Source organism: Alosa pseudoharengus, unplaced genomic scaffold, assembly GCF_046254945.1.
Source record: "Alosa pseudoharengus isolate Yale_2024_CS ecotype anadromous, Long Island Sound unplaced genomic scaffold, YU_APseudo_1.1 YU_APseudo_1.1_scf_11, whole genome shotgun sequence".
Classification (NCBI taxonomy): domain Eukaryota; kingdom Metazoa; phylum Chordata; class Actinopteri; order Clupeiformes; family Clupeidae; genus Alosa; species Alosa pseudoharengus.
In genome coordinates this window covers 37,782,080-37,807,248 of record NW_027468576.1, presented here as the reverse complement: position 1 = coordinate 37,807,248, position 25,169 = coordinate 37,782,080, and the positions used below count along the sequence as shown (strand labels likewise).

At 40.6% G+C, this 25,169-nt stretch overlaps 1 protein-coding gene across 1 annotated transcript; it reads right to left on the bottom strand.

Annotated features, from left to right (window-relative positions):
• Positions 1-4,823: 4,823 nt before the first annotated feature.
• On the bottom strand, positions 4,824-9,501 carry LOC143113997 (uncharacterized). The gene is made up of 11 exons (XM_076275474.1): positions 9,063-9,501; positions 8,190-8,276; positions 7,963-8,103; positions 7,689-7,828; positions 7,357-7,493; positions 7,169-7,262; positions 6,925-7,024; positions 6,562-6,821; positions 6,263-6,449; positions 5,593-5,720; positions 4,824-5,499 (listed from the first exon to the last, which is right to left on the bottom strand). Exons 2-11 carry the CDS (start codon positions 8,269-8,271, stop codon positions 5,182-5,184), a joined length of 1,587 nt encoding a protein of 528 aa, XP_076131589.1. The 5' UTR covers positions 8,272-8,276; positions 9,063-9,501; the 3' UTR covers positions 4,824-5,181.
• Between the last annotated feature and the right edge of the window lie 15,668 nt (positions 9,502-25,169).

Genomic DNA, 25,169 nt, shown 5'->3' with positions numbered 1-25,169 from the left:
AAGCGGCTGTACAATTATTTCTCTTTTATGTTAAATAAATCCCAAATACATCACCAACATTTTTTACAAATTTGTTTTGAATGCTGGGCTGTTTGTTATGATGTTGTTTGTTATGGCTTGTGCCATAAAAAGACATTTGTGCTGTTTTTAAGTCACTAGTCAGGAACTATAACCTAAGGAAGGAGCCAGTTCTGGATGCATTATTGTAACAGATGGGCTAGGTTATTGGTAAAGTAGTTGAATAGCACGCTACACATGTGCACACACATACAGTACATGGACATGCACATAAACACACATACGGACACACCCTCACACACATACACCCACACATACAAACACACCTACATACACAAACACACACACAAAAACACACACAAAAAAACTAACTGACATGCAGGCACACACACACTTAATAAACACACACATAAGCACACATATACACAAAAACAAGCACACACTCTGCACACACTCAATTAAAAACAAAAAAAGACCAAAGTAGGAAATTAACACAATTTGACAAACGTGACTTATTTTTGTGGAAAAAATGTGCTGGACTGGGCGGCGGTCATATTTTGTACCGCTCTGCGGTACATCTAGTTTTATAAACTGTTGATGTGAATGTTTATTGATGCATTGGAAGTTGCTTTGGACAAATACATCTTCTAAATACAACATAAACTTGTCTTTGCCATGTAAAATATTGCTGTGCAAAGCAGGGATGGACACCCCCCCCCCCCCCCCCCATTGCTGGTGGATTCAGATGTAATAGACAAATTTAGATTTATTTGGTGATTCATTTGCAGACAGTAGTCACTGCTAAATTAAAAACAGCTGCTGGAATTCATTTCTGTGTGGGCCTGAGTTATAATATATGACACAATGTACTACATTTTCATTGTGTGAAATTGTGCACCAGTCTGCACAGCGACAGCAAAGAGAGACGTGCTGGCTGCACGCGCATATCACATGCACACGAATACGCAAAGGGGGGGGGGGGGGGGTGGGACTTTTATGATATTGTGCACAGGGGGCCATATTTGTTTAATCCGTCCCTGGAGAAGGTGCAGAGACCACATATCAGAAGGGAATGCAGAAGAATGGCTATGAGTTCAATCACATGATCGGATGATGAACTAACTAATTATGTCAGACGTGTGGGGGTGTGTGTGTGTGTGTGTAGGAGTGCTGCTGACACAAAACTCAAAGGTGCCTTTCCTGGAAACATTGTTGAGAAACCATCAATTGATCTTTTTCAAACTGTACTCCCATTCCCACTCCTCTTAAATACCTATGAAATGACGTTTTATAGTCAAACTATAGGACCCCCTTTGCAGGAAATATAAACTTGATCAAAACAGTTCTTGCAGATCTTTCTTTCGATTTTTATCAGTTAAGTTTTGATCGAGCACCTGTAAACTAATTTTGGATGTGCATACCCTGCATGCAGCTTGGCTCTTCTTCACTGACAGCACATAACTTGGGGTGGTACACTTGATGATCACCTACATTTCTCTGATGTATAACCTCAGTAGTGGTTGAAGAAGTACTTAAAATCAGTACTTTAGTCAAAGTACAAATAACCAGATCAATATTTACTCTAGTAAAAGTAGAATGTACCACAATCATAACCCTACTTAAGTAAAAGTAAAGAAGTACCTGCTTTTACATGTACTGTAATTAAAAGTACCTGCTTTTAAATGTAATGTAATAAATAGTGATTTATTCTTTTAATGTCTATATTCTAATAATAATAATAATAATGAAACAGTATGGGCAGCGGCATTTTAATTAAGCTAGTTTTAGGTTAATGTACTTATTATTTTTAGGCTAACCATCTACCAGGGTGATCTGCAGAGTTAAATATCATCAACCAAAACTAACAAAGAAAACTATAAATGGTAAAGATTAGATTAGATTCAACTTTATTGTCATTGTGCATCACAAATGACCAAATTTAAACTGAGTCCCACATGGCGCATACATGGCCTTCTTATTTGTGTCCAACACTCTCCTCTGTACACCTGGGTGCTGCCCCTGCATGTTACTTCCATTGTCGTATGACTGCCCACGACAGTCGGATATGTTCAGCTGAAGCATTTTGAGATGTTCAATGAAGGTCTCGGACAGTCCTTTGCCCGTTGTGTCCTGCACATCAATGAAACCCACAAAATGTTCCTCAATGGACACACCCACATCTTCTTCATAGTTTGCTATGCGCAAGAAGATTGATAACTGATAACTGGTGTTGCTACAGTCTGGTGTACAATCCATAATTACAGAAAAGTACTTTGCTCTCTTAATTAGAGATTGCATCTAATGTCTTCTGAGCAATGACTGAAAGGATCTCCTTCTGCATCTGTTTACTGAGATGATGGTCTGGTCTCCTGGCTTCCTCCTTACATGTTCAATCATAACAGCATCAAATTGGGCCATTAACTCTACCTGACCAAGGAAGTTGCCATTCCTGGGCTCGTAAAGGTGCTCTGCGTGGCCACGAAATGCTACATTTCATTCAGCCAAATGGCAAGCATGGCGCATGTTCATCAGCTGCTGATTCACTGAATCAATTGTGGCATTTCAAGCCTTCCACAAGAACTTTGAAAAAGCACTGTATTTATTTACAAGACGATTTATACAGACAGTACCTTAAGGAAGTTTACCGTTCACAGCCATCTTGAATTTAGTCACGATAAGTCTCACTGATTCTGTGAGCGCCTTCTTTGGCCACTCAAAGAATGCTCAATTCAAAGCCTGGTTGAAATACACCAAGATCACAGAGCTCACTGCTGTATTGAGAGGACTAAGTTGCTGCCCTAGTATAAAGACTGTTCAGAACAGCATGGAAGTTATTGAACCCTGGGTAATGAGCTGGTACAACAAGGCTGGACTGTGCGACTGTAGATGGGCTCAGATTCCAGCTGTTCAAGCACACAGTTAAAGATGAACAGCGGGACCTGCCCCCAAGTCGGGATGCACTTCTACAGCACCTGCTGAGAAGTGCATTCCAGGCAAGATGGCTGTGGGGGAACAGCCTTCTACAACTCCCTTGTCCCCCGGTTGTTGGATGGGGATGGACTGCCGATGGGGAGGAACTCTTCATCAAGTGGAGCACAGTTTCCATAGGAGATACATTGTCTCGAGTAACAGGGATGTGCAGCTGCATTTAGGCCTATACTTGAATATAGAGATTGTGATTCATTTGCAGTACACAGTAAATTTAGCTGTGTCAAATTAACACCTAAAGAGTTGAATTTAACACTATTTCAGAGTGTATTTGGTCCTACTCCAAACTGGTGTTAAACTCAAGTGTTAAAATATTAGAGTAAAATGTACTCTAAAGAGAGTTAAGAATTAACACTGGTGTACACTATATAGTGTTATTTAAAGTCAACACTACATGTTAAATAACTCTATGGAGAGTAACTTTAATTCTTAAGAGTGTTGATTATTTACTATAACTAGAGTTAAGAATTAACACTGGTGTACACTATATAGTGTTATTTAAAGTCAACACTACATGTTAAATAACTCTATGGAGAGTAAATTTAATTCTTAAGAGTGTTGATTATTTACTATAGCTAGAGTTAAGAATTAACACTGCTGTACACTATATAGTGTTATTTAGAGTCAACACTACATGTTAAATAACTCTATGGAGAGTAAATTTAATTCTTAAGAGTGTTGATAATTTACTCTGTTATAATGTCAAACCAGCTCTAATATGAGTTTAATTTATATGTTCAATAACACTGCATTGTTGTGCATTTAACACTGTCAATGAAAATCACCACTATTTGTTAAAATAGGTCTCTGTGGTGTTTAAAGGTGCTTTAAGGGATGCCACACGTTTTTTAGGCTAAAACATTTTGTCACTTACAGCAAACATCACCTCACCATCCGCTAGCTGCCTGTGTCCTGAATACACTGTACACTGTAAACGCCATCTCTGTGGACAGCCGCGGCACCAAAAACAACCTGGGCAAACCTAGCCCATAAAAAAACATAACAAACTGTTACAGCAAATCACCAACGAGATGCGTTTAGGAGTTTCAATTGCACGGGATGGAGGGGGAGGAATTAGCGAACTAGCTTTCTGTTTTCTTTGAACGTCAACAGAAGTGACGTTATCCAGCATCGTTTAGAGCACCTTTAACTAAAAGACACATTTATCCAAACAATCGAAGTTACAAACATAACATGAAATAGATAAAAATGACAATCACATAATACATTACAGCTTTATTTTACTTCTCAACATATAATCGCATAAAAAGTCACTCTTTTTTAAACTCTTTCTGGATGCAGCCTTGAATGCATGGTAATTATTATTATTTACATCAGTTGTCCACAAAGTAACACATCACACAGCAATTTTACAAAAAAAAAAAAAAACAGCATCTCAAATGTTACGCAATACTGAGTCAGGACAGTATTCTGTACCATGAAAACACTGGTTGACAAAGAAGTTCCAAATTCGGAAGCACACGCACGCACACATAGAAACATACACACATGCATGCGCGCACACACACACACACACAGACACACAAACACATACACACACACGCACGCACACACACATAAAGACAAACACGCACACACAAACACATAGACACACACACACATAAAGATAAAGACACACACAAATACACACATGCAGGCACAAAAAGACACGCATGAATGAATGCATGCACGCACACTCACACACAGGCAGGCACATGCACGAACGCATGCACACACATCCACACACACCCCTTCCAAATTTGGAAGCAATCTCTTGACCACTTTCAAGATCGATCAGCAACTTTCACCTCTATCATTACTGAAGATCTCCTAATACACGACTCATCTACATTAGTCGTCACTGCCTTTCCATAACTGTTTATACGGACATCAGTGTCAACTTGCTGCTCAATACTGTCTGTGTGTTTGGTGTTTAAATGTTTACTAAAACCAGAAAATGTATCAAACAATGCATCCAGTCTGAAGAACACACCTCAGACAAAGGTTTTCCTCTCCAAAAAATAACCACTAACAAGTAAATAAACACCTAACAAGCATATTTGAACCATCCAAGCCAGCATCACAAACAAAACCACTTCATTATGAAGAAATAGAACAAGAAGTAGACAAGAAGTATTCACAACCAGCACTCAGTTCTATCGAAGCAGTCTTGCCCTATCGAAGCAGTCTTGCCCTAATTTCAGCTACACGAGGACTCTCTTTGACTTTGCCAACATCAATGTTGTACACTGTAGTCTGAATAAAAACAAACATGTTGTGCAGCATCGAGTTGTACAAAGTACCAAAGACAAAATGTGCCTTGAAGAGTTCATCGAAGGCACCGAGGGACGAGGTGGACCTGCATGGTATGGCGTTCTGGTCGAGGACTATGAAGAATTGGTGGAGCTCACTCTTCTTCGGTCCGACCGCCAGGAGATAGGGCTGAGTGCTGGTCCTGATGGCATCGAGATGTTCTTGGACACTTGTTCCACTCTGAGAAGACAAATACACATGGAGTGGCAATTAGAATATTATGTCTGTAATAATATCATAAACCTCTTGTCATGAATAATAATGTATACACACCTTCTTGAAAACAACAAGATGTTTTTCTGCTTGGGAGGCCGCCACTTTCCCTGGTCTCTTCCGACCCTGCGCCGTCGGTGGAATTAGATGTAGCAGCAGTAAAATTGATGCCAGATCACTGTCCCAACCTGTAAATAGCACAGGTTTCAATTAAGGTGAATTAAGAGTTCTAGGGGAAGGTGCAATATTAACATCTATGCATCTATTGACATCTAAGAGGGACTGTGCAATATAACTGTGAGTGTGTACTGTTAATATTTATTGTGCCGTACAACTACCCTGGAAATCCAGAATTCTCGCGAGAGCACAATGGAATTGCCTCTGCGAGACACTCTGGCAATGAGCAATGATACATGTTACTTTTACCCCTTGCATCCCGGGGAACCAATCAAATCGGCGTATCTGATATATGCTGGCCAGAGGCGAGCTAAACTGATGATGACAGCACTGCAACGTTGGAGGTCAGTAAACATTGGTCTAGTGTTATCCAATTGCGTCAAAGTCCGAAATCATTCAGAGTAAACATTGGTCTAGTGTTATCCAATTGCATGCAGTGCCACCCCTCAAGTTGGGCCATTACATTGTTCGTGGCCAGACCCTTAATCTTTCTAGATTACCAGGGTCTGGATTTTCCAGGCTACCATTCAACAGCACCTTAAAAGAAACTTACCAGAGTCAAAATCCACTTCAGTGCCATCCTCAAGAGGATCAGCGGCCAGCAGGAGTTCTTCAACTTCACTGATGGACGGAAGCTTTCTGCACTCTTTGATGATCTTTTTCTTAAATGTGGTTGGCCACCGCTCCAGAAGCTTGCCTGATACATCCTCTCCAAACATCAGAACAAAATCCTGTTCAATCTGGATTTTGGGACAATTTCAGAAGTATTTAGAAGTTATTAGCAGCAGGTTATTCTAGTTTCAATACTAGTCTACTGCTCAAAAATATTTTATATTGTGCCAAGATAATTACCAAGCCTTTGACGTCTTTGAAACGTGGGAAATCTGACAGTAAGTTGTTTGACTGCTGGGGGTTGAGGACCAAGTTGTGGCGATAGGCAAACGTCAACTTCATTTTTTTCATCACGGTGTCCTCATCCGTCAAGTGTTTCATCAGCGAGATTGCTTCCTTGCACTGATCTTCACTCAGGCTAGTCTCCGGTATGTATTGGGGCTCTCGTCTGACAGTTGGTCCTCCAGAAATGTCTTTACCTGATGGTCCTTCTGCTGAATCTACGCAATTAGGGAAAGTGTAGACATATCATTTCTATAACATGTGTGATTGTCCAACAGGTTTGGTCATTACATTTCTACAATATTATCTTTTTAAAGTTACCTCCAAAAGATGCTCGTCTGTCTTTAGCAGTGCCTCTCTGAATCGTTTTAATCCTCCAAGCAAGGTATCCAGTGCCACTCTCACCATCATAATAGTGCTCCTTGAAGGATAAAAGGATACCATAAATCATATTTCCTCATTAGTAGGTTTTGAAAGTGGAAAATGGTTAACACACTGAATTTAAAACATGTAACTGTTTCATTCAATGTTTAGCATTTACCACAACCAACTGAATGTAACTTACATAGCCATTCTTAGAGAATGGATCACCGAGGTACGGGAATACGGTCACAATTCCTCTGGCATACTTTTCTTTCACCTGTCTGGGTGGTGATGTACTACAACAATGAAGGAAAGAATGTGTTAGATATCAATCTGAACTGAAGCTACAATGACAACACAAGAGCTAACTAAAAACATTTAGCAAATTACCCATTCCTCTCTGTCATATCAGCTGCCAGCATGTTCACCATTTTCCTTCTGGTTTCATCCGTCAAGGACTTGGTTCGGTTGTATTCATTTACTATACGTTCTCCACCAGGTTTCTTAGAAAGAATGGATTCTACCAACTTCAAACACAATACAAAACAATTCAACTTGTTAGGGATATATCCATTGCAATTCAAAATTAATATAACTGCAGGAAATAAAGCAATATGTTTATGATGTTATATGAAACACTGTTTTATGTCAAAATTAACTGATACAAGAAAAGATTCAGATACTTCACAAGCAAGCAGTGATATCTGTGTGTCAACCCTTACTTGCTTAGCTTCTGCATCCAGCCTCTGGCGTTTTCTGGAAGGGCTATCTGAAATGATGACCGTCTCCTGTGAGTCCGAATTAAGGGATGAATTAAGGGATGATGGTTGGGAATACTCAGAAGCCACACTGGAGACAGACTCTGTCAAAAATTGAACAAAAAAAAGGGGGGAAACATTTCCCTTATACATTCATCTCATGAACAACGCAAACATTGCATTACACTACACAAGTATTTCCATTTAAATACAGATAGCCATTTTATCTGAAACAAACCTGTATCATATTTGATGGTTAACACCCCAGTTGAGGGATCATTTACTATATCCTCAAAAACATCCTCATCCACTTCGGTCCCAGAACTGTCAAAAACCTTCACACCTTCCATTACAGGTGGGACACCAAATTTAGCAAATGCTAAGAAATGAGCACAAAAGCTTGTGTTAGCAGACAGATTAATCCAATGAGCTAATGAACACTAACTACCGGTACACATTTCTTACCTGCACTCAGAAACACTGTAAGATCAAGCTCTGTTATTCTTACAAACTTCTGGACACCTCCAAGTTTTGCTTTAAGTAGCATCCTTCCTGCAGAAAACAGCATTAAGGTTAGTCCATACAAGTTCGCATACATTAAACATGTTAAACTATGTGCTCATGCATGCACAGAACTCAGTAGCAAAGGCAATTTGTATGTGGTAAATCAATTCAAGCATAGATATTTTAAGTAGGAGGGGTTACTTTGCACAATTGACTTAACTTTAATGCTACCAACTTATAAAGCTGTCTAAAACGTTACAAAAATTGACAATAAACGATCAATAAGCCGAATACATGCGAGTTGTCAGCACGTGTTGAACCATATTGTGCTAACGTTAGACGGTACACGTGTCGCTAGTCAAACTAACATTAATTTAGCTAGCTGCTAATTTATAGTCTACTGCCCACACATGCAGGCGTTGCTATTTTCAAAATCACCATCCCTCCATAATGTAGGATCACAAGGTTATGATTACCTCGACTGGCTTGGTCTAATAAGACGTAGTTTGCCTAATGTCAAACTACTTCAACATTAAACTTACGTGACAGCCCGAGCTTTTAGTTTAAAATACAGCTAACGTTTGCTATTATAACTAACTCCCTTCATGTGCAGCCTTTGCTAAACCATGAATGTTGACAAACAGGATCTGATCACCCCTCTAACGTTACACGTTATCTCTACCGTTAATGCTAGTTCTGTCTAGTTAGCAACTAGCTTGCTTGCCTCATATTACAACATTACATTACAACATGGGGGATTTATTGAAGGACTATTAAATTAGGCTGCATTAACTTGTCGCTACATGTGATGTAACATAACAAATATAATCTTACATTAGCTCTTCTAGATAATTTTCCTGTGGTGGACTGTTGCACCGCAACAAATGTTAGCCATCAAGTCGCATTGGTAACGTTAACGTTAAGCACTTCAAAATCTGTTATTTTAAGACCAAAGACAAAGCCGGAGTATAAGATTAACATTAATGCAACGTCATTATATCATGCGAATTCTATTCAAATAACGTGAATTTTTCGTTTAATATGTGATTAGGAGACACTTACCGAAATCCTTGTAGGTGGAAAAAATGGCGCTGGAAAACTTCTGCTTCATTTGAAAACTGAGAAAAAAAGTAGGCGGAGCTCTCCAGAGCACTTCTGACACTACGTCTTTCAACTACGTGATTTTTCACTGACACTGTAAAGCATCTTACACTATGTGTTGTTGTAATTGCTCGGAAAGAGTAAATTTACTTTTACACTGCATATTTGACACTGGTGAATTTACTGTGTAGTCACTGCTAAATTAGAATAAGATAAGATAGAATAAGATTTAACTTCATTCATTTGGAAAAATAACACACAATCTGGATGTTTTTTGTCTTTATTAAATGCATTTAATCACCAGTAAATCATTAATCATCAGTAAAATAATTCGGCTTCATGCTAACAGTGCTGAAGCTGACGACTAGCCTACATAACTATTTGAGTCGTAATCTGCTAGTCTCAGACACACTGGCCTCTCTTAATTCTTTTATTTTTTTATTCTTTTATTTAGAAAAAATATTTTTATTCAGGGTGACTCCAGATCACCTCAGAGCCCTGCTTTATGTTTAGGTGCCCATCTTCGGTCACTATGAGGTTACACATTCCGTCTGGTCCGTGAGTGTTGCTCGACCACACTGCAGCATTTTTTTCGTCGTAGATGACCAAGTTCCCGTTCCGCTCCATCTGGATCCTTACACCTCCTTCATCTTCTGTCTTTGTTTCCCAAAGCTTTGCTTTGGCTTTATTTTCTAAAACAAAGTTCCCATGTATCTGTCATGAAATGGCAGAGGTCAGGGATGCCTTATTTCACAGCTACATCAGAAGCTTTCCTGTCGAAAACATGTAGCCCAATTACATGCTCACAGGTAAGACTGCTTTAAAAATAGGACGATTAGGAAAAACATCATTCCAGCTAAGCATTCAATAATGAATACTGATTATTATGTTATGACATAATAAATGAGAGAGCACAGTGGTGAAGTCTAGTTAGCTGTAGTGGGTATACTGTGATCAACCTCAAATGTTACGTAATACCTATCCTTGCCTATTTTAAGTGGGTATACTGAGATGGTGATGCTTTTTAAGTGGGTGAGACGACACCACTGAGTGAGCAGAATTTAAGCATGGCTGCATGTGACATTTTTTACAGAGTGGTTTTACGCTGAAGTTGGTTGAAAGCCATGAGCGTGCACCAACACGCGAAAGGGTGCTATATGCGTGGATAGAAAACGCCGAAGGACGTGACAAAACGGCCTTATATGACGCCCTGAGATGAGAACGGGTTGCTTAGGCTGGGCTACTGTCAATCAGGGGCGTCACTAGACCTTATTCACTGGGGCACGTGCCTTAGTAAAAGTCTCCAGTGCCCCAGTAAAATTCTAGCGCTGCTCTCGCTGGAAACGGCATTCATGAGCACATCTCCGTGCCTGCTTAGTCATGACTCGAGCCTCACTTACCAGCCAATACCAGCCAATAAAAAACAAACAAGGAAAAAAACAAAGGGGCCATAATAGCCAATGATTAGCAGTTTCTATGTTTTTTCCATTGATAGTTACAGGAAGCCACGTTGTTGCTTCTAGCCCACGTTACCTTCAGTTTCACTTGCTGCAGGGACGCACACATTGCATGAGCGCTCATAAGCGTTCTATTTGAGTTCTACATGCTGGAAATCTTCGTTCTCAGATGTAGAACTCAAATTTGTCTTGACGCCGCCGTTTGTAAGATCAAAATAAGATGTTCTACATAGAACGCGATCGTATTTAAGACAATAAGATTTCCAGTGTAGCACTACGACACATATGACAGTGAAATGCCGCCGACGTTTGTAAGATCAGGTCAAATAAGACGTTAAATGGAACGCGATGTAATTAAGCTGATCTTTTCCAAGCGTCTTGGAGACATATGTGTGCTGACTGGGATATGTCTATGTAGTTAATGACACCAAATTTATAAGTTTTGATTGGGGAAACTTTTAGCCTAGTTTATTTTTGTTCTCAGTCCGCGGTTCCAATTCAATCTTGCTGCAAATCAGACGTGTGAAGCACCGGGCATAACTTAATTTCGCGGCTACGTGTACCATTAGGTTAATTGTTGAGGAGGCCCATAGTTTGAGAAAAGCTGCAGATCATAGACAGAGAAAGCATAATGCTCCGAGAACAGTAGCCAAAGGTCTTTCTGCAGAAACAAGTGCCTCGGTGCGCGCACCCCACCCCCGTTTTCACTTTGACTCCCTGCATTTCTACATTGTGACAAAAACTGTCAGTCAGACAGTGAATTTTGGTTTACTAAATTAGCATAATGCGGTAACAATTATCATTTAAATTCTACCTGAAATCTGCTCACTGCAGACGTTATAATGCAGACCCAAGCAGCCGCACCCTTGTAAGACGCACACTTTGAATTTGATCAGAGCGGATCTGGTTCTTCACTGGCTAACTTGATGTGATTGGCTGGATGACCGTTCAATTAAATCAACAGACCTATTTGTGTCTCTCTGTGTGTGCGTTATGGTAGATACGGTTCCAACTCTGTACGGGAGCGTCTATTTCCATATTTTACTTTCATTTTAATCTGACAAAAACTGTGGGGGATAGAATCGTGTTCTAGCAAAAGTGTGTACGTTATAACACCCACATCCCCCACGCTTGCTACGCGCCTGTATAGGCTACGTTATACTGACACCATGTAGGTTAACGTTAACGTAGGCTAATGCTCTGAATTCGCGGCCAACATCAAATCCATAGTTCTAACTATTTGATCATCAAGTCAAAATTTCCTGGTCAACTACAAATAATTCCACTACTTTTTATTGCTTAGCTAGACTACTTACCACTTCAACACCATTGACTGTATCTGTTTAAACTGTAACTATAACAGTTCAACTGTTCAAACTGTAGCCTAAAGTTAACTGTAACAGTTCAACACAAGCAAAACATTGCGAGCTGAATGCACGTGTGAGTTGTTACGGGAACATACACAGACACCAATTTTAGGAAAAGGGCTGTTGACTTCAGCTATTTTGCTACGGTTTATTACATATCTAGAAGAATACATTTGAGTCGTTATAGGCTCTGGCTTATTATGGAGCATAATAGGAACAAAGTTATGATCAAAAAAATGATCAAGGACGAAAAATCCGAGGGGGCACGTGCCCCCTTAACTTCAATGGGCATGACGCCACTGGATTATAGGATACATTTGGAAATTATCACCAAAAGTCAGTATGAAGGCTTTAGTAGGCTATTTAAGCTACAAAGAACTGCAGTATTGCCAGGATGACTATAGGACCCTTGCCTGGGAGGGAAGTATATCTCAATTTTGACTAAAAAAGCTTTCCCTTGTGTTAGTAGGAAAGCCTAATAAATGAATGCAGTGAGTATAGGCCTACTTATGCCTATGTGTTTGGATGTTGCTGGATAGTGGTTCTTACAACAAATGAGGGAGAGAGTGCCGGTCCTACAGTATGATAGTGACAATAATGATTTTGAAGCTTGTAGCCTACCTGTAGGCTAGCCATTTGTTTCATATTGATCGCACATTTATTTTTATATATATATTTTTTTTTTTTATGTATTGGGGGTTGGGGGCCTGTGCCCCAGCAAAGCTCTAGGTCTAGAATCGCCCCTGCATAGTCCATGTGCTAGTAGGGGTCAACATGTGCCACCCCACTACTGAACGTCCCAAACATTAAGAAAAATCATGTTAACAAGAAACAGCCCATGTACTACACCCCATTGACTACATATATGACTATTTCAGGCCTAATACTATAATAATGTGGCTTAACACAGTGGTTCTCACAGTGTGGGGCGGGCCCCACTAGTGGGGAATAGAGACATGACGGGTGGGGCACGATGAACAGAAGGATTTTTTCTTTTCTTTTTTGACAAAGAGGATCATAGATTCAAAACAAAATAGACACACACAAACATAGAGTCATAAACAGCCTGACATGAATTGAAACAACATCAGATCCAGGGGACCGAGACGGTAAATGTAACGTTGAACCAAAATGTAAAAATAATATTTTAAAGTTACCATTTTGCCGTGATGATTCTCCACCTCCAAAGTGGGAAATGACAGAAAAAGTTTGAGAACCACTGGCTTAACACATCATTGAACTTTAGGCTTTGATATAACATGTCAAATACTTTGTGTTGATACCTAACTTGCTCAATATTGACCACTTAATGAATAAGCAGTGGCAAATTTAATCTATCATATTAAAATCGGTATTTTTCCACCACTGTGTACCGGTCAGAAAGTGGTCTACCAGGTACAATGGGAATGAGTTTATTTCTTGTTAACATGATTTTTCTCAAACTTGGGACCAGGGCCCGGTTTCCCGATAACGATGATACACGCACTTACAGGGTTTTCTACGATTCATCTTAAGATCGTTCGTTTGGTTTCTCCGACTGTTTTCCGAACATGCTCATAGCGTGAACACACGTGCACCGCTCTTAAGACACTCCTAAGAGGACCTGTCCATGTTAATAGTTCTGAAATATCCTCTAATTTGATGGTGATGTCAGGTGACTGCACATCACAGCTACCGTTTAAACTTTGGATCTACATATTAATTCACATCAATAGAAATACTTTGACATCTGCATGTAAGCAAGTAGGCTAAGGCTATATACCACACACAGGCATAAATCATTTCAATTATCTAAGATTAGATTGTTGCACTGTTTGTTGGAAGATGTATGAACATCAACATTAGGCTTAGGCTATAGCTTACTCGGTACATCGGTCATGCCAGTTCTTTGCTACTTATGAGAGCCCTAGGTCTACTGTGTGTGTGCGTTGCCTGTGGAATAATGGTTTGGGGGGTCACTTAAAGCTGCAGTTGGCAAGATTTTTTGACCATATTCACTGAAACATTAATCAGCCGGTTTTAGAAAAAAAAATGCACTTCTACCTCCACCTAGAGAGCTTGTTATTTGTTTTGCAAAAATCCACAGCTCCCGGTTCTTCTGGTCCAATCAGAGCAGGGCTGTGTGAGAGATGACTGTCAACCCCATCTGGTGTGCACTGACGAGAACAAACTCAATGAGAGGGTGCTCAGTGGTAGTGGGGGAGGTGCATGAGAGTTGTAAACATTCAAAACTTTGGCTAAGTCCCCTCCATCTGTCAGACTTGCCAACTGCAGCTTTAAGAAGTTTAAAGATAAGGAAGAGAGAGGTCAAGTAAGAAAGTGAAATGAAATGTGTAGGCTTAAATAACATATGCTTAGATTTTGACGCAGCACATGTTCCTTTCTCTGCTTTTACCGCATAGGACCCTCCCTAGCCCATAGACTATATATTTGCAAATAGTCCCTTAAAACAGATGCACCAACTGGTAACCAATTGGCTGACATTGTGCACTGCAGCCTCTTAGTAGATCATTTGTTGTTCTAGTTCAGTAGAATGAGAGATGTGTCTTGGCCTACCTGTCTCCGACGCTGGGGGGTATTTTTGCTTGCAAATGTAAGTTTTTGATGCTGCCCAACAACATCATATCATGGTTTGGCCAACAACATCATATCATGGTTTGGCCAACAACATCATATCATGGTTTGGCCAACAACATCATATCATGGTTTGGCCAACAACATCATATCATGGTTTGGCCAACAACATCATATCATGGTTTGGCCAACAACATCATATCATGGTTTGCCCAACAACATCATATCATGGTTTGGCCAACAACATCATATCATGGTTTGGCCAACAACATCATATCATGGTTTGGCCAACAACATCATATCATGGTTTGGCCAACAACATCATATCATGGTTTGGCCAACAACATCATATCATGGTTTGGCCAACAACATCATATCATGGTTTGGCCAACAACATCATATCATGGTTTGGCCAACAACATCATATCATGGTTTGGCCAACAACATCATATCATGGTTTGGCCAACAACATCATATCATGGTTATATCATATCATGGTTTGGCAGGCGATCAACTGCCAGTTCCCCATTCCTTTTCACAGTGACTTCCATTTGCTCTGTAATGAGGAGAATTTAGAGTAATTTGCCCGTCCTAACGTGTATGAAACACACATGTACATTTCTGAAGCTGGTCCTCCATGTTATTAGACAAGTTCATTTGTACCGCAAAAGAAAAGTTTGCCGTCAAGAGTTTTAAGTAACTAAACTGTATACTTTCTGGCTAGTGACTTAAAAAGTAGTCAAAAACAGCATAAAGGATGATATTTAATTTACCCCATGAGCCAGCAGAAACAAACTGCAATACTTTTATTACTTTTGCAATGAGATGGGGTGGCAACTGTTATGCATACATTTGGATGCATTATTCCTTTAACATTTAAACACACCTTTTTCAACATTCAATAATAATAAAATTGTACAGGTAAAACAGTCATGGATTTATTCATTTAAATAGTGAAACAACCAAAGCAGTTACAAACTGCAATACTTTTATTACTTTTGCAATGAGATGGGGTGGCAACTGTTATGCATACATTTGGATGCATTATTCCTTTAACATTTAAACACACCTTTTTCAACATTCAATAATAATAAAATTGTACAGGTAAAACAGTCATGGATTTATTCATTTAAATAGTGAAACAACCAAAGCAGTTACAAACTGCAATACTTTTATTACTTTTGCAATGAGATGGGGTGGCAACTGTTATGCATACATTTGGATGCATTATTCCTTTAACATTTAAACACACCTTTTTCAACATTCAATAATAATAAAATTGTACAGGTAAAACAGTCATGGATTTATTCATTTAAATAGTGAAACAACCAAAGCAGTTACAAACTGCAATACTTTTATTACTTTTGCAATGAGATGGGGTGGCAACTGGCAACAAACCAATGATTCTAATTCATTGGGTTATTGGGCACTGTAGTTAATACATGGTTTTAAATTTGCATAAAACACTGTCCTGCGGTTTACACACAATGTCCTGCGGTTTACACACACTGTCCTGCGGTTTACACACAATGTCCTGTGGTTTACACACACTGTCCTGCGGTTTACACACAATGCAGCTAGAGGAAATGACTGTTGTTTATCATACGATCAGCAACATAACTCGACAATCCTCAAGACCTTGATGCAGGTACCCACAAATACCAACAAATACCTACAATTTTTGCAGTAATTCCTCTTCGTTGCTGTGACCATTTATGATCCGATCATCAACATACCCAACCGACACGCAAGCCCTACTACTCCAGAAACACACCGGCAAGATTTCAGACATCTCGGAGTCAATTCAGGTTACAGCATGACCCCAAGTAGGCCTAGTCTGACAGTTGGAGAACTCCCCACAAAAGCAGACACACGAAAATAAAATGACCTTGAATTACAATATAAGTCAAACACACACAGATTAAAACACACGTGCACATTCACGCACAAACCCTGTCAATTGATTGTTGGATTAAATGTTAAATGTTGAGTGTGAAAATGAACTTTTTGTATAACTTGCTTGTTTTGTCCCAATTTCACTACACAACTACATAGAGAAAACCTTGGCATTTTACTACCCTTATAGCACATTGTTGCCCTGAGGCAGTGGACTGATTTCTCTCTGTGTAGGCGTCATGCTTCATATTCAAAATCTTTGTGGAATTTAAGCGGTTTCATAACAGAGTTAACAGAGTTGACAAGAACTTTGAGACGGACAAAAATTACATATTTTTCAAACTTAAATCTCACATAATACAGAAAATAGACATTGTAACCGATAACAGTTAGTAAATTAATCTCCAAAAAATAGATTGTTAGACTTGATAACATCATGTTTAGTCAAGTTGAATGCATGTATATGGGGTGTAGAAGTAATTTAGTTAATATTTTGTGGATAAATTGGATCTAAAATAAATATAAAGCATTGTTATTGGTGAAAGGGTGTTTTATTAGCATAATTGTTTAAAATGTATTCCATAAAGATTTTTTTTTTGATAATAACTATATCTTTATCATGGAGACGGGAAATGTACCCTGAATTATAGAAATATATATATATATATATATATATATATATATATACAGTGCAACCGGAAAGTTTTCAGACCCTTTCAAGTTTTCCACATTTTGTTATTTTTCAGAAATTGATTCGATTCATTTTTTCCCTCATCAATCTACACACAATACTCCAACACTCCACAAAAAGCAGGTGTTTGGAGTATTTTGCAAATGTATAAAAAAATAAAAGACTGAAATATTTCATTTACATAGTATTCAGACCCTGTGTTATGACACTTGCCATTGAGCTCTGGTGCGACCTACTTCTATCAATGGTCCTTGAGATGCTTCTACAACTTCATTGGAGTTCACGTGTGCCTAAATGAATTCATTGGACATTATTGCACACATCTCCTTATATAGAATATAGTTTTTCCTTTCTGCCAGATTACAAGCATCTCTGAACTGACCACATTTCAGCCCTCTAGGTCACTTGATATGACTTAGAAACACAACTGAGACCTAGCACAAGGTCTTGTGAAGCTGTGTTCAAAAGTAGATCAATATAGAATAAAAATATGAGTACTTAAGACCATTATTTGCCAACGTGAGTTCATGCTTTTTGTAAAATACCCTATGGAAACTCCCTATAGGACATTTGGTTATCCAAAATGCATACTGACAATCAAATGCTTACTCTCTATGAACCCCTTAGTTTGTGTAGAAGCATAATCTTGGTCTCAAATGGAAAGTAACTATTTGAAGTTTCATGCTTGCATTTGAATTGTACTTCAGGGGTTCTGATATGGAATGACTACACTAAATATGGAATAATAACACAAAAATATAAATCTTTGCCATTTCTATTTCAATTAAATTGGTGTGTATAAGACGGACTATACATCTGCACAATTAGTATTTGATAAAGTAACATGAGTATTCAATTTCTATGGATTCCTGTGAATATTTCAAGACCCAGTATGCTATATCTAGCATATTGCTAAGGATATACACTGCAGCTAGAAGGTAGGGAAGGCGGAGGAGACATTTTTGATTGAATTTAAGTGAGACATAGTTAGATTAATCTGACAATGTAAAGGACTACACATATTTTACATGAAAAAAGATGGTCATGTATTGATTCCCAAGAGTCCAAGCTTTCAAATGATGTATAATATGACTATGCTACAGTCATAGGCGTGCATACATAGACACTAGGTGGTGCTAAAGCACTAGGAAATTTGCCCTTTATCAACGAAAATGCCCTTTTGAAACTTTTTTTTTTTTTTTTTATTATTTATATTATTAAGATTTTACTGAGGTCGGTTTTGAAATGATCTTTTGAAAACCTGAGCCATTAAAAACGACTGAAACAATGCCCCAAAATGAGCCACCTCCTTGCGCACACCCGACCAGCCTATCTCTCTTCCTTTACGTGAACTCGCGCGGTCGCGCGCAGTGCACGCCAGATGCGCAGCACCATAGCTGTTCAGTAAGCGTCTTCAGATAGCAGGCATGGTCGCTGACAGGCTGCTTCTCCCGTGCCCCATCAGCCAGGTAACATACAGATCAAGCAAAATCTTACAGTTTGCCCTCTAAGCCCAACATGTAATAATTTTGTTGTCTCATTCAGCACCAAACAAGCATTTTTGCCGACTGGTCACCAGATAAACTAGTTAGATGAAGCTAGATAAAGTTTTATGCTGTAGCCCAAATCAATGACAGATAACGTGACGACCACATACAAATAATTTCGGTAGATTTTGCAAATTTATGTGTTAAGAACAACGTTTTCTGTTGTATATGTTTTGTTAGGCAACATGTATTAACACATTCATTTGTGACAGAAGAAACGGGAAGTTCCCCATTACCTGTGAAAAATGCCCATCTGCATTCATGTAATGACAACAGTCAGTAGTCTTTATTGTCTTAATTGTATGTTGATTTACTAATTGCAGCACAAGTCAAATTTCATTCAACATGTGCGTGTAATTTTTTTTTATAATTAAGTGTTCCACGTGCGCTAAAAAGTGCCGTCCCCCCCGTCCCCCCCCTCCTGAGCACCTGCCCCCCAAAATGTCTGTGCACGCCACTGGCTACAGTACATAACAATGTGATGTTTACAAATTATTTAGAATGTTGGGGGGTGCTAGGGGAGGGGGATAACCGTCCTGCCGGCGGGACACTGCAGATGAAGTGTTAAAGCTGCTGCAAAGTTACTGCAAAAACTTTGTTAATTTGGCAAAACCTAAAGTGTTAAGAGATAGAGAGCCATTCCGGTGGTGCATCACAAGCAAAGCATAGCCAAGGTAGTACATTCGGCGCTAACTTCAACAAACCAAAAGCGGAAGGCAGTTTAGCACAGGACATAATGCATATATTTATACATTTTACTGTCTATATGCGTAATACAAAAGGTTATGTTGGTAAAGTGCTCCCTCTGATGGTTATAAGTGGTCATAACGAGGTTTACATGCTAACAGAGACTTCTTTGTGCTGAAAACAGGTAGTCTTCCATTTCCACTGAATGGTATTCTGCTGTAAAACTTGATTCGCGTTTTCTGATTTTATTAATGAAATTTCCTCCCAAATCTCTGAGGGTTTAACCATCAATAATCGACACACAATCTTTAACAATGACAGTTTTGCACTCGTAATAAGGATTACTGTGACCTTTTACTTAGTTTGAAGTCCACAGAAGAGAAGACACAATGGTGCGCATTACAGGGTTAAGCTAATCAGATACAGCATATCGCTAACACTGCCAGTAAACGTTAGATTTAACCAGTTGTGTATCTTTCAATGAAAACAAGCAAACATTCGGGCAAACAGACAACTTTATTTTAGCTGGACTTGTATAGTAAGGATTTCCATAGCCTCAAACCTAAAACAGCCGATGTGCAAAACCTGAACCAAATCTGTACTTTGTTCATGGAGTTTTCAGTTGTGTAAACAATCTGAATGAACTACCCTACTCAGGGAGCAGGAGTACAGTCAGCTGATCATCTCAACCATAGCCCAATGATGTCACAGAGTGACCTTTGAACTGCATTGATCAATTTGTTCATCAAAGCCGTTCTAGTCTGGACTGCCAACTGGGGTCATGTGTGCCTTGTGTGTGTGTGTGTGTGTGTGTGTGTGTACCTGGCATGCAGATGCATGTGTATTTTCCAATCTGGTCTAGGCAGGTGGCATTGTTCTTGCAAGGGTTGGACAGGCACTCGTTGACATCCTGCTCACAGCGTGGCCCTGTGTATCCCTGGGCGCAGTTTCAAGTGAACGAGCCCTCTGTGTTGATACACAGCCCATTGTGCTCACAAGGGTTCCTACCTGAAGGGAGGGAGGGAACACTTCAGTCACACAGTGTACGAGAGATCAGACTCATATACACATACAATACATACAACCACCAATGTGGTCTGTTGCACCCTAGCTGCTACAGTCACAAGGAAGATTCAGATCATGTATTAACACAGTTTATTATGACTGCCGCTAGCGAAGCTAGCGAAGCGGTCATATAGGGATTGTCAAAGTTTTTTTTTTTTTTCCCCCGTCATCTACTTCCTGAATTTTTGGTCAACGATATCCGGGACACCGAACCACCGGGGCACATGAAATTTGGTGGGTATGTAGCCCCACTAGACTTTTACGGAAACATTTTGTTTCGTCCCCGGGGGCCACTCCCTCCCCGTGCTGGGCCCCCCGAACCGCAAAAAAAAACAGTTTTTCCTAAATAACTACCTGAACCGTGGCACTGAGGAATCTTTTATGGTATGTTGGTCTCAAGGGCCCACATCAACCTGGCCCATAATCACTCATTTGTGATTTGCACCCCCCCCCCGGTAAAAAATGAAAATGCAATATTATTCTGCTTTAATTGCCCCTATCTTCAGTTAAGATGTTCAGAACTGCACCAAATGTTATGTGTATGATTGACCTGCCATTCTCTGGGGGTATGCCAAGTTTCATAGAATTTCATCCATGGGGGGTCCTAAAAAAATTAGGTTATGTGTACATTTAGTGACTGTACACTCATTGGCCTATAGATGGCGGTGCACACATATACACATGCACACACACACAGGCACCCACATACTATTGGTATTAAAACGGCCGATACATAATTACAAATTCAGTAGGATTAAAAGAAAGCCAAAATAAATAAATATTCATCATCATCATCATGGCTGCATTTCCAGTATTGGCGATAAGTAGTCGTTTGTCCACTAGATGGCGCATCGTTGCAGTGAGACGTAATTTTGTTGGAAGTTAAAAGTGGGTTGGAAAAACAATGGACGCTTCCTACAAGGACTGTAGTTTACCGCAGAGAACGTCTAATAAGGATAGGACAATGTTCACATGAAATGTAATTCCCATTTCTTCTTGAAGCCGAAATAAATCTGAGGATGTTTATCGGACATGCTTGGTTTTTACTGCAGGTACGTTAATCTTATAATATCAATAAGGACCTAGGTGATGGAGGCCAATTTGATTGATTGCATTTGTAGAAAATTATAAATGCGGTTATACCAAGCAAATTGACAGCAGCACTGTAATTGTATTTTTCGACTGTCATTTGTTGCACGTGCTACAAAAATCATTCTGTGCAATGGAAGATTTACCAACGTTACACCGGTCTGATACAGTTTTGCCTATACATGCGTGAGACTGAGACGCCTGTTTATTTTGTTTTAAGTGCGTGCAGGGTGTGAGAGGGGAATCGATGTGCTTTGATTCCAGCTTGGTAGTTGTAGTCTGAAATTAAAAAGCACGTGTGTGTGAAGTATCCAAACACCTTCATTTCATTATGGCTGCACACACACACTCAGGCATGCCAAACAAGCATACACAAAAGTTTCAAGAGTGGGGGATGGAGTAAAATATGGAGACAAATTGAAGTGTGATTTATTTTCGCGGAACGGATGTACAGGACTGAGTGGCGGTCATATTGTGTACCGCTATGCGGTACATCTAGTTTAAAGTGTAACTATACGGAGAGGAGTACACACAGCAAGTTGACAGACAAAAACCCCTGCCCTTTATCAGAGTGTGTGGTCACTCTCAGATAAGAAAGCTTTGTGTGTGTGTGTGTGTGTGTGTGTGTGTGAGTGCGTCCTCACCGACGCTGCACTCATCGATGTCCTCGTAGCAGGTGCTGCCCCTGTACCCTGACTGGCACATGCAGTTGTAGTTGCCGTTGATGGGGTTGGAGTGACACTGAGAGCCCTCGCGGCAGGGACTGCTCATGCAGGCGTCGGGTATGTGACACAGCAAGCCTGAGGGAAACCACGGCAACAAGCAGCGTCAGTACCTGTATCAGCGGCTGGGCCCACAGACGAGGAGTCATTTCAACATGTCAGAAATTGGCTATGGAGCGAGCACATACAGCCATGTCAATCATAGCTGCACACTTAATAACACAGTTGTTCATAACAGTATGAGACAGACAGAGTTTAACTGCTATAAAAGACACAAGGCTAACGCAAGGACAACACTGTGGCTTTTCCTACTCAATTAAATTAGGAAGCTGACAGCCAATCAGAGCCCATTGAACAACATCAAGCTCATCAACATGAGGAGAGATTTTCCTTATTATTGGTCACTGTGGACGCTCCCAACATTACAATTACAGTTGTCTTTATAGTTATCGTTCCCGACCCTTAAGCCGTAAAACTAGGGACCCTGGTGCATGACGCTGTGAGCCTGCAGTCTACCTGTCCGGCCGTGGGGGCACATGCAGATGAAGGACGCCACGCGGTCCACACAGGTAGATCCCTCACTGCAGGCGGCCACGGCACAGTCGTCGATGTTCTCCGAGCAGTCTGGGCCACTCCAGCCGTTGACGCACTCGCAGATGTAGCTGCCCAGCGTGTTGTAGCATGTGCCACCGTTCTGGCAGGTGTTGGGCTGCAGGTGGCACTCGTCCACATCGTCTGTGCAGTACTGACCTGCAGTGAGGAGGAGGAGGAGAAAGAGGAAGAGGAGGAGGAAGAGAAAGAGGAGGAGGGAGAGAAGAGAAAGAGGAGAAAGAGGAAGAGGAGGAGGAAGAGGAAGATGAGGAGGGAGAGAAGAGGTAGAAATATTAAGGAGTTAATAAAGTTTGAGCACGGAGAGACAGATGTAAATAAAGAGAAAGTATGCTGAGATATATTCATATACCTGTCCATTCGGGTGGTCACTGGCAGTTGTACTGTAGGTGTTGACTCCGTCCATACAGGTTCCTCCATTCTGGCAGTCATGGGAAGGGCAGTCGTCGATGTTAATCTCGCAGTTTGGTCCGTTGAATCCTGCCAAACAAACCCATGTAACAGGTCATTAAAATAAAGACATTAAGAAAAGGTAAACTCACAAACCTAGACGTATAGGAACACCAAGAACATTAACACAGCTGAGCTATCAGACACACTTAAATCCCAACTCGTGGATAAGCCACTTAACTTGTGTCCTGATGATCTTGTCCTACTCTACAACTCTCAGCTATCTGATACTTTAAATAATCTGGCCCCCTTGAAAACACACACTGTCTCCTTTCTACGCTCTGCTCCATGGTTTACACCTGAGCTGCGCAAAATGAAGGCTGCTGGCCGCCAACTGGAGCGACGTAGCAGAAGGACTGGCCTAACTGTCCATGCACAGGCATATAAAGACCATGTACTGGCCTACAAGGAGGCTCTTAATGAGGCTAAATCTGTGCATTACTCCACCATCATTGCCCGAGGTCAGCATAACCCTAGAGCCCTGTTCTCCACAGTCAATAAACTACTCCAGCCCAACAAACCCTTTCCACTTACTCCTTCAACTGATCTTTGCTGTGACTTTCTTGATTTTTTCCAAAACAAAATAAACACCATCTACAGGCAATTTCAATCACTCCCCACTGCTGCAACACTGAGTGATGCCCCCATCATCCCTGCATTACCAGTCCAGTCCTTCTCTGCTTTTGCACCTGTGGATGAGCACTTTGTCCATGACCTTGCCACCAAGGCTAGGTCCTCTACCTGCCTCCTGGACCCTATGCCTACTCCACTGGTCAAGACCTGCCTGTCGGTGCTGTGCCCCCTCCTCGTTCACATTATAAATTCATCTCTTCTCACTGGTTCTGTCCCTCACTCTCTCAAAACTGCAGCTATCACTCCTGTTCTTAAAAAAACTGGAGCAGCTACCGACGATCTCAAAAACTACCGTCCCATCTCCAACCTGCCATTTATTTCTAAACTCCTTGAGCGCACTGTAGCCACACAACTCAAAGAACACCTGACTGCTCATGCCCTATGGGAAGTGTTTCAGTCTGGCTTTAGGGCTCAGCACAGCACCGAGACGGCCCTGGTCAAGGTCACAAATGACCTACTCCTTGCGGCTGATACAGGTCATGTCAGCATTCTATTACTGCTGGACCTTACAGCTGCATTCGACACGGTCAGTCACAACGCACTGCTCACCAGGTTGGAAACACTCTTGGGTATCACTGGCACTCCACTCTCCTGGTTTAGGTCATATCTCACAGCTAGGGAACAGTTTGTTTCCATAGGTAATTTCAGGTCCCCCAGTTCACCCCTTTTACATGGTGTTCCCCAGGGTTCTGTCCTAGGTCCCCTGCTCTTTGTCATTTACATCCTCCCCCTTGGTCATATTCTACGTCAGTATGGTTTAAACTTCCACTGCTATGCTGACGACACACAAATCTATATTCACACTAAGCCCTCCCACTCACTCCCTCCCTCCAATCTGGTCACCTGTCTCAATGCCATAAGCAACTGGATGACACACAACTTTCTCAAATTAAACCATGACAAGACAGAAGCCATACTCATTGCCACACCATCTGTACTGAAAAAGCTGGAACAATCACATTTATCCATCCCTGGTTACTTCACCACCACTACCTCTGAAGTCAAAAACCTTGGTGTCATAATTGACTCTACCCTTTCCTTTGACTCTCACAT